Raw genomic sequence first — 17500 nt, forward strand, 5'->3', positions numbered from 1 at the left:
ACGGGACTCAAAACTGACCCCTGATGCACACCAACATTCACGGAAAACTCATCACTCAAATCTCCATTCACTCTCACCTGGGTGTGAGCACCCACATACATGGCCATAACCACCCTAACCAGCCACTCCTCCAAGCCAAGCTTTCTCACTGCCCACTTCACCACCTCTCTAGGGACTCTGTCAAAGGCCTTCTCCAAATCAACATAAACAAAGTACAGAACCCTTTTCTTTCCTATATATTTTTCCTGAAGCTGTCGAACAGTGAATATGGCAGCAATGGTCCCCCTGCCTGGCCTAAACCCAAACTGCATCTCATCAACAGGCGCCTGAGAATATGATGCTGGTCACGAAGAAGTGTTATGGCCGAAAATTTCCATCTCTATCTTGAATGTTGGATTCTAGCAATATTTATCCCTACAGTTTCATGCTAGTCACGAAGAAGTGCTTTGGAAAGATATAATACTCTAGTGGCCTAAAACTGCCTTCTCTATACCTTAAATACTAGTCACGAAGAAGTGCTATGGAAAGTATGTACTATATCAACACTAGAATATGATGCTAGGCACGAAGAAGTGCTATGGAAAGGATGTATTATATTGACACGAATATTATGCTAGTCACGAAGAAGTGCTATGGAAAAGTTGTATAATTTCAACACTAGAATATGATGCTAGTCACGAAGAAGAACTAAGGAGAGAGAGAGAGAGAGAGAGAGAGAGAGAGAGAGCTAAGTCAACCTGTACTGGGGCGTTGTCTTAATTTACACCCACACTCACACCCACACTACTACTACACTACCCTACTTTACACTCCACTTCTCTGTTGCTATGAAGCCTACTATAGCGTTCCTTGTCTTGTGGAAACTATTTACAACGCTGGGTGGTTACCATAGCAATATAACGGGTGAACTACAATGGCCCTTTTAACTGGGTGGACTACAGCTGGTCTCACACACACACACACACACACACACACACACACACACACACACACAGGGCGTTACCACATGCACACCCACATTTGAGTCAGATAAAATTGCCCTTCAAAAAAGTGTGTGTGTGTGTGTGTGTGTGTGTGTGTGTGTGTGTGTGTGTGTGTGTGTGTGTGTGTGTGTGTCAGGTTGGCAATACTATCTATCATTACTATTATATTAAACATTTCTGTGTGTGTGTGTGTGTGTGTGTGTGTGTGTGTGTGTGTGTGTGTGTGTGTGTGTGTGTGTGTGTGTGTGTGTGTGTGTGTGTGTGTGTGTGTGTGATCCTGGAAAATACCAATGGAATAAAAATGGCGTCCTTGATGGGAAGAGGCTCAGATGTGATGTGTAAAGTAAATCGCTAAGGAACAGGTGTTAGGAGAGAGAGAGAGAGAGAGAGAGAGAGAGAGAGAGAGAGAGAGAGAGAAAGAAAGAATGGGTGAAAGCAAAGGAGACAGAGTTGGGTACAGAACTGGTGTGGGTGTGGGCGTGGGCGTGAGTGTGGGCGTGCGTGTGGGTGTGGGTTGTGATGGATGTAGTGATGGTGTTGTTGATGATGATGATGATGATGGTGGTGGTACTGGTGATGATGATAATAATAATGACGATGGTGGTACTCGTGGTTGTGAGATGGTGATGATGATGATGATGATGATGATGGTGGTGGTGGTGGTGGTACTGGTGATGATGATAATAATAATGACGATGGTGGTACTCGTGGTTGTGAGATGATGATGATGATGATGATGATGATGATGATGATGGTGGTGGTGGTGGTGGTACTGGTGATGATGATAATAATAATGACGATGGTGGTACTCGTGGTTGTGAGATGGTGATGATGATGATGATGATGATGATGGTGGTGGTACTGGTGATGATAATAATAATAATGATGATGGTGGTACTCGTGGTTGTGAGATGGTGATGATGATGATGGAAATGATACAGATGATGACGGTGGTGATGTGGTGGTAGTGATGATGGCAGCGTGGTGATAGAGATGGTTATGATGTTAGTGGTAGTGCTGGTGGTGTTGATGATGATGATGATGACACTGGTAATAGACGAGATGGTGGTGGTGGTGGTGGTGGTGGTGGTGGTGGTGGTGGTGGTGGTGGTGATGGTAGTGGTGAATGTGTTGGTGGTGATGGTAGTGATGATGATGATGATGATGATCATGGTAGTGGTGAATGTGATGATGAAGATGATAATAGTGGTGAATGTGATGATGATGATGATGATGGTAGTGGTGAATGTGGTGGTGTTGGTGATGATGGTAGTTGTGGTGGTGGTGGTGGTGGTGGTGTGGTGAATGAGGTGGTGTAGTGGTGGTGTGGTGAATGAGGTGGTGTGGTGGTGTGGTGAATGAGGTGGTGTGGTGAATGAGGTGGTGTGGTGGTGGTGGTGTGGTGAATGAGGTGGTGTGGTGGTGGTGGTGTGGTGAATGAGGTGGTGTGGTGAATGAGGTGGTGTGGTGGTGGTGGTGTGGTGAATGAGGTGGTGTGGTGGTGGTGGTGTGGTGAATGAGGTGGTGTGGTGAATGAGGTGGTGTGGTGGTGGTGGTGGTGGTGGTGGTGGTGGTGGTGGTGTGGTGAATGAGGTGGTGTGGTGGTGGTGGTGGTGGTGGTGGTGGTGGTGGTGGTGGTGTGGTGAATGAGGTGGTGTGGTGGTGGTGGTGGTGGTGGTGGTGGTGTGGTGAATGAGGTGGTGTGGTGAATGAGGTGGTGTGGTGGTGGTGGTGTGGTGAATGAGGTGGTGTGGTGGTGGTGGTGGTGGTGGTGGTGTGGTGAATGAGGTGGTGTGGTGGTGGTGGTGGTGGTGTGGTGGTGTGGTGGTGGTGGTGTGGTGAATGAGGTGGTGTGGTGGTGGTGGTGGTGTGGTGGTGGTGGTGGTGGTGGTGGTGTGGTGAATGTGGTGGTGGTGGTGGTGGTGGTGGTGTGGTGGTGGTAAACACACGCTGGTCACGCTTCACCTGTATTCTGGTGAAAGTAGCAGGTGTGTGTGTGTGTGTGTGTGTGTGTCTCTCTCTCTCTCTCTCTCTCTTATCAGTTCTGTACCTAGCTCTCCTTTGCTTTCACCCCGCTCTCTCTCTCTCTCTCTCTCTCTCTCTCTCTCTCTCTCTCTCTCTCTCTCTCTCTCTCTCTCTCTCTCTCTTACCTATCAATTCTGTACCTTTTTCTATGCTCTCTCTCTCTCTCTCTCTCTCTCTCTCTCTCTCTCTCTCTCTATCTATCTATCTATCTATATACCTAGGCTGCTTCCCCCAAGGAAAGGGAGGTAGCCGAGACAGGACGACTCACTCTCCATTTACTCATCCATTCAAACACATTTATTCGCATCTTAGCCCCAAAGGGGAGAACGGACAGATCCTCACTGCATCACACCGCATGTCGTAAAAGGCGACTAAAAGGGGCGGGGTGAGGGGACTAGGGACCCCCTCCTCTGTTTTTTTAGTTCCTAAAAAGAGACAGGCCTCTCTCTCTCAGCACCAAATAAGGCCAGGACTCTTTACATATAAGTGGTGAGCGAGCCTTTAAGATATTTCGCACCTTCCAATGTTCTTCGTCTTTTTCGTCTCGTTTTGGTCTATTTCTCAATATTTAACGATATAAAAAGGTAATATTAAATTCATATATCATTTCCTATTTTCCTTTTTCATAGCTAGCAATATATCAGTAATCCAGCCCTTCATGCATCCTTCCTCGTTACAGCAGGCATGTAGCACCCGTCTGACAACTCTCATCCCTTTTCTGTCCAACTCTCTAATGCAACAGTTAAGCATTACTCCCAGTCCTTCATTTATGCAACAGGTCAACTCTGGAACTGTCTCCCTTTGTCTGTATTTCCTACTGTCTTCCTCTGTCTGTATTTCCTACTGTCTTCCTCTGTCTGTATTTCCTACTGTCTTCCTCTGTATTTCCTACTGTCTTCCTCTGTCTGTATTTCCTACTGTCTTCCTCTGTCTGTATTTCCTACTGTCTTCCTCTGTCTGTATTTCCTACTGTCTTCCTCTGTCTGTATTTCCTACTGTCTTCCTCTGTCTGTATTTCCTACTGTCTTCCTCTGTCTGTATTTCCTACTGTCTTCCTGTCAGTATTCCCTCCTGTCTATGACCTCCAGTCTTTCACACGCAGTGTGTCCAGGCATCTTGAAATGAACAGATCTTGAATTTGACACTGTTATCTTGTTTTTATTCTTTCTTGCAGGGAACAATCTTGCCGGCTACTGGCCTTTGGTTCCTTCTTCCTTGCATTAAAAAAAAAAAAAATAGCATGTAGGGACGGCGCATGCTCAAAATGGCTTTCCGTCCATGATACAGGGACGCGGGCATAAAGTTAATGAGTCTCCTTGGTTATCAGTCAAATCAATACTCCAGTCTGACTAAAAAATGACCTTCTCTAAATCACTGCAAAGTTACCGTACACGAGAACCGCTAACCTAGGAAGAAGTTGCTAAATCGGGGCGCAAAAATAGGCATTCCTTCTTTTTTTTTCATTACATAGCTCCAAAAGGACGACATACATGGACCTGTTACACATCAAAACAAAGAGAGAGAGAGAGAGAGAGAGAGAGACGGCGGGTATGGGTGAAAGCAAAGGATTTCAGCACACACACCTATTCTCAAAAGTTGTAAAACTCTACGAAATGTGTGTGTGTGTGTGTGTGTGTCCAAATCTGGGCATAGGCTTCACAGCCTGCTACCAAGGCCCAGTAGTCCTCCTACATACCATACACCTCCACATGTCACCACTTCGGTGCCAACACCCACCGTCCATACTGAATACATGCTAGGGCTGTCTCATACAGGACTGGTGTACTGGTATTAGCGGGGGTATTTTTACGACACGTCAGCGGGCCTTCTGGTATATCAGTAAAGTCTGCTTTATGAAATGCAAATCCTTAAACTGTTCCCTGCTCCAGCTGGGATTCGAACCCGGGTCCATTAGGACTGCAGGCCACCTCTCTACCAATGAAGCCACCGCCTCCCCCTACACAATATCATCCTTGGTCTCCCCTCCACTTTGTTCACATACACTCTCCTAGTCAGTCTCTCATTCTTCATCCTTGGCCTCACTCTCTACCTCATTCACATCCACTCTCCTAGTCAGTTTCTCATTTTTTCTCCTCAGTCTCCCCCTCCACCTCACTCATACACTCTCCTAGTCAGTCTCTCATCTTTCATCCTTGGTCTCCCCCTCCACCTCACTCATACACTCTCCAAGTTAGTCTCTCATTCTCCATCCCTCTATCTCATCCTTGTTTTCCCTTTCCACCTCACTCATACTCTCCTAGTCAGTCTCTCATTTTCCACAATACTCTCTCTCTCTCTCTCTCTCTCTCTCTCTCTCTCTCTCTCTCAAGAATAAGGTGAAGTTTGACTGAATTGTTCCTGGTATAAAGCTTCCTAACACCTCTTCCATACCGATTTATTTTCCATATTAAACGTTTGCATTCCCTTGTATTTATATCATTTTAATATTGATAATTTCTCCATCAATAAAATACAAAAGGATATTGAAGAGTTATGCCCAAAATAAATCGCTTAGGAAGAAGTGTTAACAAAGGTGTGAGAGTATGTAAGGGTGTAGTGGGAAGAGGGTTGTTGAGAGAGAGAGAGAGAGAGAGAGAGAGAGAGAGAGAGAGAGAGAGTGTGTGTGTGTGTGTGTGTGTGTGTGTGTGTGTGTGTGTGTGTGTGTGTGTGTGTGTGTGTGTGTGTGTGTGTGTGTGTGTGTGTGTGTGTGTGTGTGTGTGTGTGTGTGTGTGTGTGTGTGTGTGTGTGTGTGTGTGTGTGCATACCAGAAGCTGCTTTCAATGTGCCTCAGGACAGATCCCAACCTCTCTCTCCCTCCCTCTCTCTCTCTCTCTCTCTCTCTCTCTCTCTCTCTCTCTCTCTCTCAACAATACTTTAACTCAGCCCAGATATTTCTCCTTAAAATAATGAATACTGTGACTCGTCCTTTTCATAGCACTTCCTCGTGACTAGCATCATAATAATCTTTGGCTACAACTCATAATTTTGGGCCAAGTTAACTCGGATGCAAAAATCGGTAAATTTATCTTCGCCATGAAAGGAGATAAGTCGCACACTGATCGTTGCTAAGAATTATTAGATCTAGGAGGAACAAGACGCATGGTACTCAGTCCTATCCTTCCTTCTTCCTGGTAAAAATATCTTAGTTAATAATTCCACGTTTTTTTCGTAACTATGAAAGATTTAGAGGATGTTGAGTTCTTTTCCCCTTTTCGTTGTCTTTACTGCGATTAAAACTTACGATATTTTTCAGGTATTTAAGATCAAATTTCTTCTTAAGTTTATTTTGACAAGACTAAAAAATGGATATTCTTTTCCGCTGTCTATCTTAGTGGAAAAAATCAGGGACATTTATCTTACTGTAAGACAAAATGAATCGCATATTAATCGTAACTAAGAAATATTTTACGGACGAACAGGATACTGCATTTTAACTATCCTGCGAAAAATAATGGTACTTATCGAAGTTTCGCAGGCGACTTATATTAATCGCAACTAATACCGGACAAATATTTCACGTCTTTTCGTAACTAAGAACGACCTAGGGAAAGATTTCCCACACTAGTCACTCCTAGTAAAAAAAAATTGTTGGTATTTTTCACAGATATGCCAGGAAAGGTTCTGCAGTTTGTCCTTCCTGGAGAATAAATGTTTAAACTTTTCATATTTACGCGGGAAATTGACGGGAAGTTAATATCGCATCACTGTGCCTGCATCACTCTCGCTTTCAGTGGTTATAAATGTATTCACCTTTTTTAAACGCATTTTTTTAACATTTCATCGTCAATCTTGCACAATCCTTCACTTTCTAGGTCACAAACTTGACCTTGAATACCACCATCACTGTTACTCAGGCACAGGACTAGGAAACAGCGACTAAAATACCAGGTGCTAGTCAGAAGGGAGCGGCAGAACGCACGTCTCTCCCCCTCACCAGTCTAGAACACACTGACTACCCTCACCTGAGTCACCTGCCGCCTCTTGAGTCTTATTGCCCCGCCTACCACACCTGCCACATCGAATTCAAATATGCGGAAATTTGATCTAAAAAAATCGTCTAAATTTTGCCCATTAAAAAGGCAGATAAATATATATACAAACAGATAGATAAACAGTATCAAAATAGATAGATAGATAGATACACAGATAGATAGAAACTCCTTAATATGGCTATACAAGATACAACTCTGATCTCTTTCCTCTGCCCATACCTGCCACTCCAAGATTAAGGACACTCCCTAACACCTCTTCCTCAGCGATTTACTCTGAATTAGGGTAGTTAATATAATTTTGTACCTGGCTCAGGCAGAGTATGGCGATGTTAGAATGACTGAAGCACCACAAACGACTACAGCACCATTATATAAGCAAACTAAATCGCTTAGGAACCGGAGTTAACGGTCAAATTTACGAATGCCGCAATTTGCGCTAAAAAGACATATTAATCTCGCTAGAAAAAAATGCTAAATATGCTAACTATGCTCCTATGACTCATTCTAAGAGAGAGAGAGAGAGAGAGAGAGAGAGAGAGAGAGAGAGAGAGAAGGATCATTCATAGTAAAACACCCGAGAGAGAGAGAGAGAGAGAGAGAGAGAGAGAGAGAGAGAGAGAGAGAGAGAGAGAGAGAGAGAGAGAGAGAGAGAGAGAGGTGGTTCAAATTACTGTCAAAATCGGATTACATCATTCTTGCTTGACCCTCAACCTTTCCACTAAGTTTGGTTCATCAGACCAAAAGTAAACTGACTACCCAGTGACGTCTGACCTTTCTCTATGACCATCACTTCTTTTCAAAATCGTATCTTACTATCCTTGTCTTATCCTGAACCTTTCCACAGTCTACATCGATTAAAAAATAAACTGACCTGTTGTTCTGAAAAATAATTGGTCAGTCTCTTGGGTGATCTTTAACTCATCCACTAATTTTCATCCAAATAAAATAAAAACTGCTTTAGATACTTTGTTTACACACACACACACACACACACACACACACACACACACACACACACACACACACACACACACTTTATCCTCCTTCTCAAGTGTTTTGTGCAGGTCTGTGTTCAATCCTTTCCCGTGCCCTTCACCTTTAATCTGGTGTTCATAAAAACATTATCTTCCTTGGGTGACCTTCAACCTTTCCACTAAGTTCAGAGAAAATCATATAAAAATTTTTGGGGTTATTTTCAAACATGGGTGAGACATGATGTCCTGTGTCAAAGAAATGGCCAATGACCCGACTGTGGTAACTGTACTTCAAGGGCACCTACTCTATACATAGTAATAATAATAATAATAATAATAATAATAATAGTAAAAATGATGGTAATGATGACGATGATGATGATGGTGATGATAATATTAATAACAATCACGTTTACATTCATAAGCATCAGATGACGTTGCGCTTTTCCACGGGGCATCGAAAATAATAATAATCCATCCACCCATCACCCAATCCTACGTTGCCCCATGAGAAGCGTAGGAGCCCGGGGCTAGGCAAGTTGGTCCTGACATTTAAGATGAGAGTGACCAGCCTCACTCATCCCTGAGTGGCATTAAGTGAGCAATAAACCCCAACCACCCCTTGGATATAAACCTGCACCGGCTCAATCCGACTGGAGAGCCGTAATTACCCACTAAACCACCAGGCGCCACAATATGGTTATATGGTTACCACCCAGCGTAGTAAATGGTTTCCTGGTGTACAAGAAACTAATTTGCTTGTCACTCGGTGTAGAGTCACCTACAGGCAGAATGCACAGGAAAGAATGAAGGAAAGACAAAAGAGGGAGTGTAAAGTCACCCGTAGGCGGAAGGACAAGGAAAGAATGAAGGAAAGACAGACAGAAGAGGATGGAAGGAAAGGAGGGAGAAGACGAAAGGGAAGACACCCGAGAGCAACAGTACATCCAGTATAATAATAATAATAATAATAATAATAATAATAATAATCCATCCATCCATCCATCATCCAATCCTACATTGCCCCATGATGAGCGTAGGAGCCCGGGGCTAGGCAGTTGGTCCCGACATTTAAGATGAGTGAAAATAATAATAATAATAATACTCACGTTTACATTCATGGGCGTCAGTTGAAGTTGCTCTCTTCCATGGGGCGTCATTATAGAATGGTAAACACTCCTCACAGTCCCTTCCTGCTGTGTTGTGTTCACACAGGCACACCAGGTGATTCTCACCCCCCACACCTGTCGACGGTACACACTCCGACGCGTGCCCGTTACATGTGCACCTGTATACAAGTAAAAATGCACATGACCCACTTGTATATGTATGTAGGCTAAGTATGCATATATGTATGCACGTATACACATACTGTATATATATATATACATTTATATATATATATATATATATATATATATATATATATATATATATGTATATATATATATATATATATATATATCGCTCTCTCTCTCTCTCTCTCTCTCTCTCTCTCTCTCTCTCTCTCTCTCTCTCTCACACTACAAAAAAAACACCAAAAAAAATATATATATATATATATATATATATATATATATATATTTATATATATATATATATATATATATATATATATACCGTACAGAGGGGTTATTGAGACCACCCATGGCAACTGAGACCTGCTTAAGACAGTTTTATTTAAGGTGATTCCTAGGCAGAACGAAATTTTAAAAGATATTGTTGGTATGGTTATGCAGGCATGGTATGTACTATTTATATTATGTAAAGCACATTATTCCACTGATCCCAGAAGTACCTTAAATCCTAATAATGTTTTTGTATTAACATGACAGGAAAATTCAACTGTGAATGCTAAGGTGTTCTGTAGCCAAGCCGTATCCCTCATCCAGTCCATATTCAAATGATATGTAGCCTTGTATCCCATATATGTTTACAGCCAATTTGGTAATAATCGACATTAATGTTTACTCTCTATTAACGTTTATATAACATGGGGTAATTGAGACCACGATACCGGGGTAAATGAGACCACTGTTTAACTTAAGTGCTTTCTGTTTGTTTCCGAATGGTGCGTCATTATAAGAAAAAAGTGAGATTCCCCAAGGTCCAATATACTCCTGAGACCATGACACGGGCTGTTGCTGCAGTACAGGACAGAATGAGCCAGCGTCAGGCAGCCAAGAAGTTTTGTATCCCCAAACCATCATTACAACGAGTCGTGTAAGGGAGATCTAAGGAACCTGGGAGGGTAGGACAGAAGACATCCCTGCTGCAGTTTGGAGTCTATTGCTCCAAACACTGCTGCCCTTGGGGGTTTTGATCTTGCGTTTGATATGTTGCACCTACGGAAATTTGTAACAGACCACTTGCATCGTCAACACAGACACGTCGAACAGTTTTAAGGACAATTTACCGGGAGAAGACTTGGCACGTGGGTTTCTTAGCAGGCACTCAAATATTCTGACGCACCGGATGTGTCAGAATCTAAGCAGGAAACGTACAGCTGTCTCAGAAAATGAGCTTTAAACGTACTTTCATAATCTGGAGAGAGTATCAGTGGAGTACCTCCGGCCAATATCATCAATTATTGAGACAAACTTAACAAACAACGCTAAGACAAATACGTGTAGACCGGGTCGTGTGGCCTTCAAGCTGCCAGGGACTGAACACGAGGAGGTTATAAATGTCGACAGAATTGTGCAGAGGATAAAAATCCATGATGAGATAAAGAATATAGTTGTAACAAATTATACATTTCAGGGACTTACTGTGCGCTAAGTTTTGTGGGCCAAGTGGTGGACTTGATGTGCACTTGGTTGTTAATAATGCAGTACAACACAGCATATGTGATGATGAAGGCACATTGAATTTCAGCACAATTACGTGTATAACAATAAGTCCACCAATATGTGCTGGACTTATTGTTATACACGCACTTTTCTCGCGAGCGCGGGTGTAATCAAAATGGCCTCTAACTGTGGGTGAGTTAAGAGACATTGGCTCCTGGAATTTATTATGGACTTAATACCTTGATGTCATTTGTTAAGAAACTCCGTAACATCTCTCTCTAAGTGATTTATTTTGCTTATTACTCCTTAATAACCACTTGTGTAATTGAAATCACCCTGCACAAATAACATACGAGCTGATGTTAACAGCCTGTATTCAAAAATAAATCGCTATGGAAGGGATGTTTGGGAGTTTCCTTAACCAACGAGAACTGATATAAACTATAGTGTTCCTCCTCGTAACATAGGGTTTGGGTGGAGTCACCCCCTCCCTACACTATTGCCATGTTTCCTAACCCTACGATGTATAACGCCTGTGGTTTGTGTAGTAGGAATGATACATAAACATAACTCATACTAATATAACTGTAATGAAAGTGCTGACATGTATCAAGGAAGAATAAAACTATTCTGCATACTATATTATACGATAATAGAGAAACGTGGCATAAAAATTTGGCAGTGTTGCTCTAAAAATATTCTAATTATTATTTACTTCCCCAACACTTCTAACATTGCTAATTAATTTAGCAAGTATAATTGCAAGAAAATTTGAAGGGATAAAAGTGGGAAGAGGCGATCCTTTCATAATTAAAATAAATATATCAAACAGCTCTGGGGTGGCAGCACTCACGCGACACGTGTTTGTGTGTACGCTGTGGGTCACCAACCCCCTACAGGATTTAGGCCTATTGGGGAAACCTCTATAAAAAAAACGCGCCGTGACTTTTACCTCAAGGGTGGTGCGGAAATAAAGTCAAAATTATAATCCATACATAAAAATGGAAGTAAAAAACCATGGATGACACATAACAAAATCTAGCGAGAGAGAGAGAGAGAGAGAGAGAGAGAGAGAGAGAGAGAGAGAGAGAGAGAGAAAAATAATAATAATAATAATAATAATAATAAAACTTTATTTCCACTAAACAGTGGGTATTCTTATACATTATACAGTAGTACAGCATACAGTATGAAAGTTCTATACACAATATAATACAAGTTGATACATATGGTGGAGAATAGTGACAGAGAGGTAAATGGTTTAAAAGGTGTGGGGACACTTAGGTTAAAAATAGATCAATTAAGGGATTTAGGAACGAAGGCAGTGGGAAGGATTAAGACAGATGGGATTGTAAGATTAGGGAGTTTGAGCAATAGGGTAGAATGTATGCTCTCAATAAAAGTATAGCAATTATCAACGGCTAATTATTATACAGGTGTTGATGGTGGGGGTCTATATTTATAGGAGGTGTTGGTGGTGGAGGTATAGCGGGTGTTGTTGATGGGGGTGTTGTTGGGGGTAGGGGTATAGGGGGTGTTGGTGGCAGGGGTATAGGGGGTATTAGAAAAACGGAGATCACAAGAGGGAAACAGTGTCAAGGTCATCGCTGATGGAGAGGTCAGCTCGGAAACGTGGCAACAGTGCAGGGAGGGGGTGACTCCACCAAAACCCTACGTTTCGATCTGTCAGACTATAGCCGTATCCAAAAACAAATCGCTAAGGAAAAGGTGTAAGGAAGCTCCCTTAACCAATAATCACCAGTATCCAAAAATAAATCACTAAGGAAAAGGTGTTAGGGAGCTTCCTTAACAACTACGAGTTTTATATATGGATGCTGGAGTGGCCCTGGTGAGAGAGGATAGTGTTTGGAAACGCTCTGTACTGTTGTTTGCAGATGATACTGTGTTGTTGAGTGAAGACGAAGGGGAGCTGCAAGGCTTGGTGGATGAGTTTGAGAGAGTGTGTAAGAAACGGAATCTAAAGGTGAATGTAGGGAAGAGTAAAGTGATGGTCTTTGAGAGAGGTGAAGTCAGTGAATGTACAGCGAGGTTGGATGGTGAAGAATTGGAAAATGTGAGTACGTTTAAGTACTTGGGTAGTGTGATGAGTAAGGATGGAGGTTTGGAGGGTGAAGTGCTTGAAAGGGTACAGCAGGGAAGAAAGGTTGCTGGTTCCTTGAAAGCAGTGATAAGAAGCAGGGAAGTGAGCATGGAAGTGAAAAAGTTATTACATGACAGTATTGTGATACCAACTCTAACGTATGGAAGTGAAGCTTGGACGTTGTTGGAAGGACACTAGTCAAGAGTGAGAGCAGTGGAAATGAGTTATTTAAGAGGAGCCTGTGGAGTCACATGGAGAGACAGGCTGACAAATGAGGATATAAAGGAGCGTTGTGGTGTGGATGTGGATGTGACAGGAAGCGTTAGGAGGAATACACTGAGGTGGTTTGGCCACGTGGAGAGGATGGAGGGTGAAAGACTGACGAAGAGAGTGTATGTAAGTGAGGTGGAGGGGGGGAGAGGGAGGGGGAGGCCGAGGATGATATGCAGGGATGGGGTGGAGAGGTAAATGAGAGAGGGGGGTGTGAATTGGGAGCGGGGCAGTGAAATGGCGGGGGACAGGGCGACGTGGAGGCGATTTCTTTGTGGCCGCCCCGAACGGGATTAAGGCGTCTGGCAATAGATAGATAGATAGATAGATATTTTAAACCTCTAACGGATTTAATGCAGCGTTCCTTAGCTCCTTTTACTTAGCGATTTATTATACCTTTCGCACCTTAACAGTTTCTTTTATGTCATTCTGTCACTTTAATATCGACCTAGGTTGAAATTGTAACATACTGGAGTTACTGAAGGGTAATGTGCAAAATGAATCGCACAGGTAAAGGTGCTAAGATAGTATTTCGACCTGGGGGTTAGATCCAGCCTTCATAAACCCCTTCACTACTAGGCTGCACCTTTGATTTACTATTGTTATTATTATTAGCGTCGGTAGTAGTAGTAGTAGTAGTGGTAGTAGTAGTAGCAGTAGTAGTACTACTACTACTACTAGTAGTAGTACTACTACTAGTAAGGCTGCTTCTTGATTAATTTTATTATTATCATTATTATTATTATTATTATTATTATTATTTTTGTTGTTGTTGTTATTATTACTAATACTATTTTAGCTGATTGACAAAAAGCTAATGTTAACCCATATGATCAATACATTTTCTATTATCAACGAAAATGTGAGAGAACGATAAATTTACCAGTAACTAAAATGTCTTAATATTTCTTCCCTGTACTCAGATAAAGAAAGATAAATACGTAGACAGATATGTTGACAGATATATATAGATAGGTAGATATTTTCTCTTGTTATTCGTATTATCTCCATACACTTAGCTCTCATTTAAGGGTGGATAGCGTCTTTGCGGGGAATAAAATCTGGTGGTTCACTGGCCTGACCCTGTGAGGAAAGTGACTAGACACACCTTAGGATGAAAAGGAAGACTGTCAAGGGGCGGATGATTTATTTAAGGCATTTCTGAGCCATTCTGGCACGGTAGGTGGGGATTGTTATTACACTTGTATGGCAGTCCACCAGGAAGACTGACTAGCCTAGAGTCACGCCACAAGGCCATTTGGCAACGAGGCAGAGGAAGGAAAGTGAGAGACTAACGAGGAGAGTGTATGTGTGTGAGTTAGAGGGGAAGACCGAGGGGGAGATGTAGAGATGCAGTAGAAAGGATGGAGTGAGACTAAAGAGAGTGTGAGTGAGGTAGAGGGGGAAAGGGAGGGGGAGAGGGAGGGGGGACAGAGGGAGGGGGAGAGGGAGGGGGAGAGGGAGGGGGGACAGAGGGAGGGGGAGAGGGAGGGGGAGAGGGAGGGGGGACAGAGGGAGGGACAGAGTGGACAGGATGGAGTGAGAGACTTACCAAGAGACTGCATGAGTGAGGTGGGGGGGCAGAGGGAGGGAGACACCAAGGATGGGATGGAGGGATAGGAGAAGTATGTGAGAGAAAGGTGGTGTAAGTTGGGGAAGGGGGGCAGGAAAATGGCATGGGACAGCACGACATGGAGGCGATTTGTTTGTGGCCACCCCTTACGGCATTAAGGCGTCTGGCTATAGATAGATGGAACAGAGGAAGGAAAGATTGACATCAAAGGGCGTCTAAATCAACAGCAAAAGAACAGACAGATGTAATGCAGACTGGAAGGAACGTTAATGTGACGAAGAGAGGTCATGAGACGGACAACAGAAAAGGAGGGAGAGTCACACACACCATCATCAATCCATCCAGAAACAAACAAAACAAAAAAAAAGCTGAAGCTAACCTGTACAGCCTTGTCAGGGACCCCACACCCCTGACCACAGGCTAGTGGCTGGTCCTGGCCTGCCCTGGGAGGCTGGGTGGGGTCTGTGTCCCATCCCTGTATAAACTTATATCTCACAACTTAAGAGGAATTAGGATCAGGGTCATTCAGTGTCGCCTGACCGTGACCTAGTTGGGGTTGCCTGTCTGATAGGGTCCTGTCATGCTGGCACCAATTATGATGGTTGCTAGAAATAAAACCTAAAAGACCCCTGCAGCTGGACGATGGGGGGGGCGGTAGCCCCAATCCTGTTTTTGACTCGAGTCGTGGTGGTGCACAGGACACAGCCCGTACAACCACACGTGGGGGGTACTGGACTGCAACATTCTAAGCCTTCTGAAGGATGACTGACTGCCTTTGTTATCATGAGAGATGGCACAACTGCACTGTCTGAAGTGAGGCGGCCCAGGCATGGCGGGATCAGTAGCAATGATTATACATATTGTGTGTCTGGCTGTAACGATGGTGCCCAAATCAGATGTGCTGTTGTGGCAATTGCTGCCCACTTTGTCTCTTGTGTCGATAGAGTTATGTTGGTTGATGGGTGTATAATGTTGGTGAGGTTCAAGCATACCTTCGGCTTCATCTCTCTTACTGCCGTGTATACAAGTGTGATGAATGGTGAAGAGATGGACGTATAATATATTAATCTTGGCTCAGTTCTGGATCAGTGCTAATCACAAGATACTCGTACACTCTTGACTTCAGTGCAATTCGTGGCACTGACAGGGAAGGCTTCATCACATTTGTAGGTTGGGGCCCCATTCCTTTGTTGCCACGAATTCCAATAGTTCTTAGTATGGATTTCCTAAAGTCCCATAAGCTGAGAATTGCTGGATCTTGGTTCCAGTGGCTAGATCTTCACGACTGGACTTAGTATTCCCGTGCTTAAAATGAACAGATTTTGAATTTCGCTCCCTGTTACCTTATTTTTCTTCTTTCTTAGGGGGAACAATTTTATAGCCTTCTGGCCTTTCGTTACTTTTTTCTTGCATTAAAAAAATAAAAAAAATAATTGGAGAATCCTTCACAACTGTATTGTTTCCATGAGTACAGAGTTCTTTGCTACTGATCACAGACTTGTTGCTACTCTAAGGCTACACATCAAATTGTGAAAAGCTCAAGATGATACCAAAAAAGTCCATATCATTTTGTATTGTTTATAAAGGCTGCAACATAATAGCATGCGTCAGCCTTGGTCACATAATGGCAGTTCCCCACGCTGCTAAATCTCTCGCAGCCTCCCTATTCAGTCCTTATCCTTAGATCACACTCTATGGCCTCGTCCCAGGTCTTTTTCGGTTTGCTTCTCGCAACCCAACCCTGACGTTCAGACTTCTCACCTTCCACACCCAATTGTCATCCTCCATCCTCTCCACATGCCCAAACCATTTCAATCTACCCTTCCTCATCACAACACTAATACATTCCAGTCCCATCCTTCCTCCCAGACCATCTCAATCTACCCCTCCTCTTCACAACACCAATACACTCCAGTCCCATCCTTCCTCCCAAACCATCTCAATCTCCCTCTTCTCTTCATAACACCAATACATTCCAGTCCCATCCTTCCTCCCAAACCATCACAATCAACCCCTCCTCATCACAATACCAATACACTGAAGCCCATCCTTCCTCACAACTCTTAATCATAAAAATAGCCTTCCCCCCCAGGCCTCACATTCAAGGACGCACTACACATCTACCTAATCATAGTCATTTCTATGCATTGAGCCTACTAATATCCTCTTCCTTTGCTGCCCAGGTCTCACTACCATACACCATTACACTTCTAACACATCCAGCATACAAGGATGAGCATGGAAGGAGAGTTCTCTTAGTGTCAGGAGAGGCAACAGTTCCCTGAATTTCCTCCAACCACTGCTTACCCTGGCCTCAGAGGTAGTTTCTGCCCCACCTCCAGCACATAACATTTCCCGCAAATAACAAAACTCTTCCACATACTCAAGAGACTCACCAGCAAGAGCAATCTTTTCATGCCTGACAATCTCCACATGCTCCCCCCCGACACACCGCACACATGAAATCAGCATTAATCTGCAGTCTTCCTCAAATACCACTACATCTCTTATGCACCCACTTATCACAGACACTGCACAAGATGGACTTACTTCCCATGCCCTTGTGGCAAACCGTACATGGCCACACCCCCTCTTCTTTGACAGTTCCGCCACCAACCTTAGATATCACCACCTTGTTTTATCCACATTTAAGCACTTGTGTCCCATACCATCTCTCCACTTCCTAAATCTTTCCTTCGCCTCTCTTTCATTCCCTGCAATCAACACCAAGTCACCAGCATACAACATGACGCTTTAAAATGTTTTCCAAAAGCCAAAAATACACAAACC

General features: G+C 43.3%; 1 protein-coding gene across 1 annotated transcript in view; it reads right to left on the reverse strand.

Annotated features, from left to right (window-relative positions):
- Positions 1 to 17500, reverse strand: part of LanB2 (laminin subunit gamma-1) — a 140019-nt gene that overhangs the window by 85304 nt on the left and 37215 nt on the right. Inside the window, exon 6 of the mRNA XM_080269103.1 lies at positions 9084 to 9262. Coding sequence (XP_080125229.1) covers positions 9084 to 9262 — 179 coding nt within the window. The remainder of the gene's footprint in view (positions 1 to 9083; positions 9263 to 17500) is intronic.

Source organism: Coenobita brevimanus, chromosome 31 (genome assembly GCF_032717465.1).
Source record: "Coenobita brevimanus isolate Jiangsu-jjx chromosome 31, ASM3271746v2, whole genome shotgun sequence".
Classification (NCBI taxonomy): domain Eukaryota; kingdom Metazoa; phylum Arthropoda; class Malacostraca; order Decapoda; family Coenobitidae; genus Coenobita; species Coenobita brevimanus.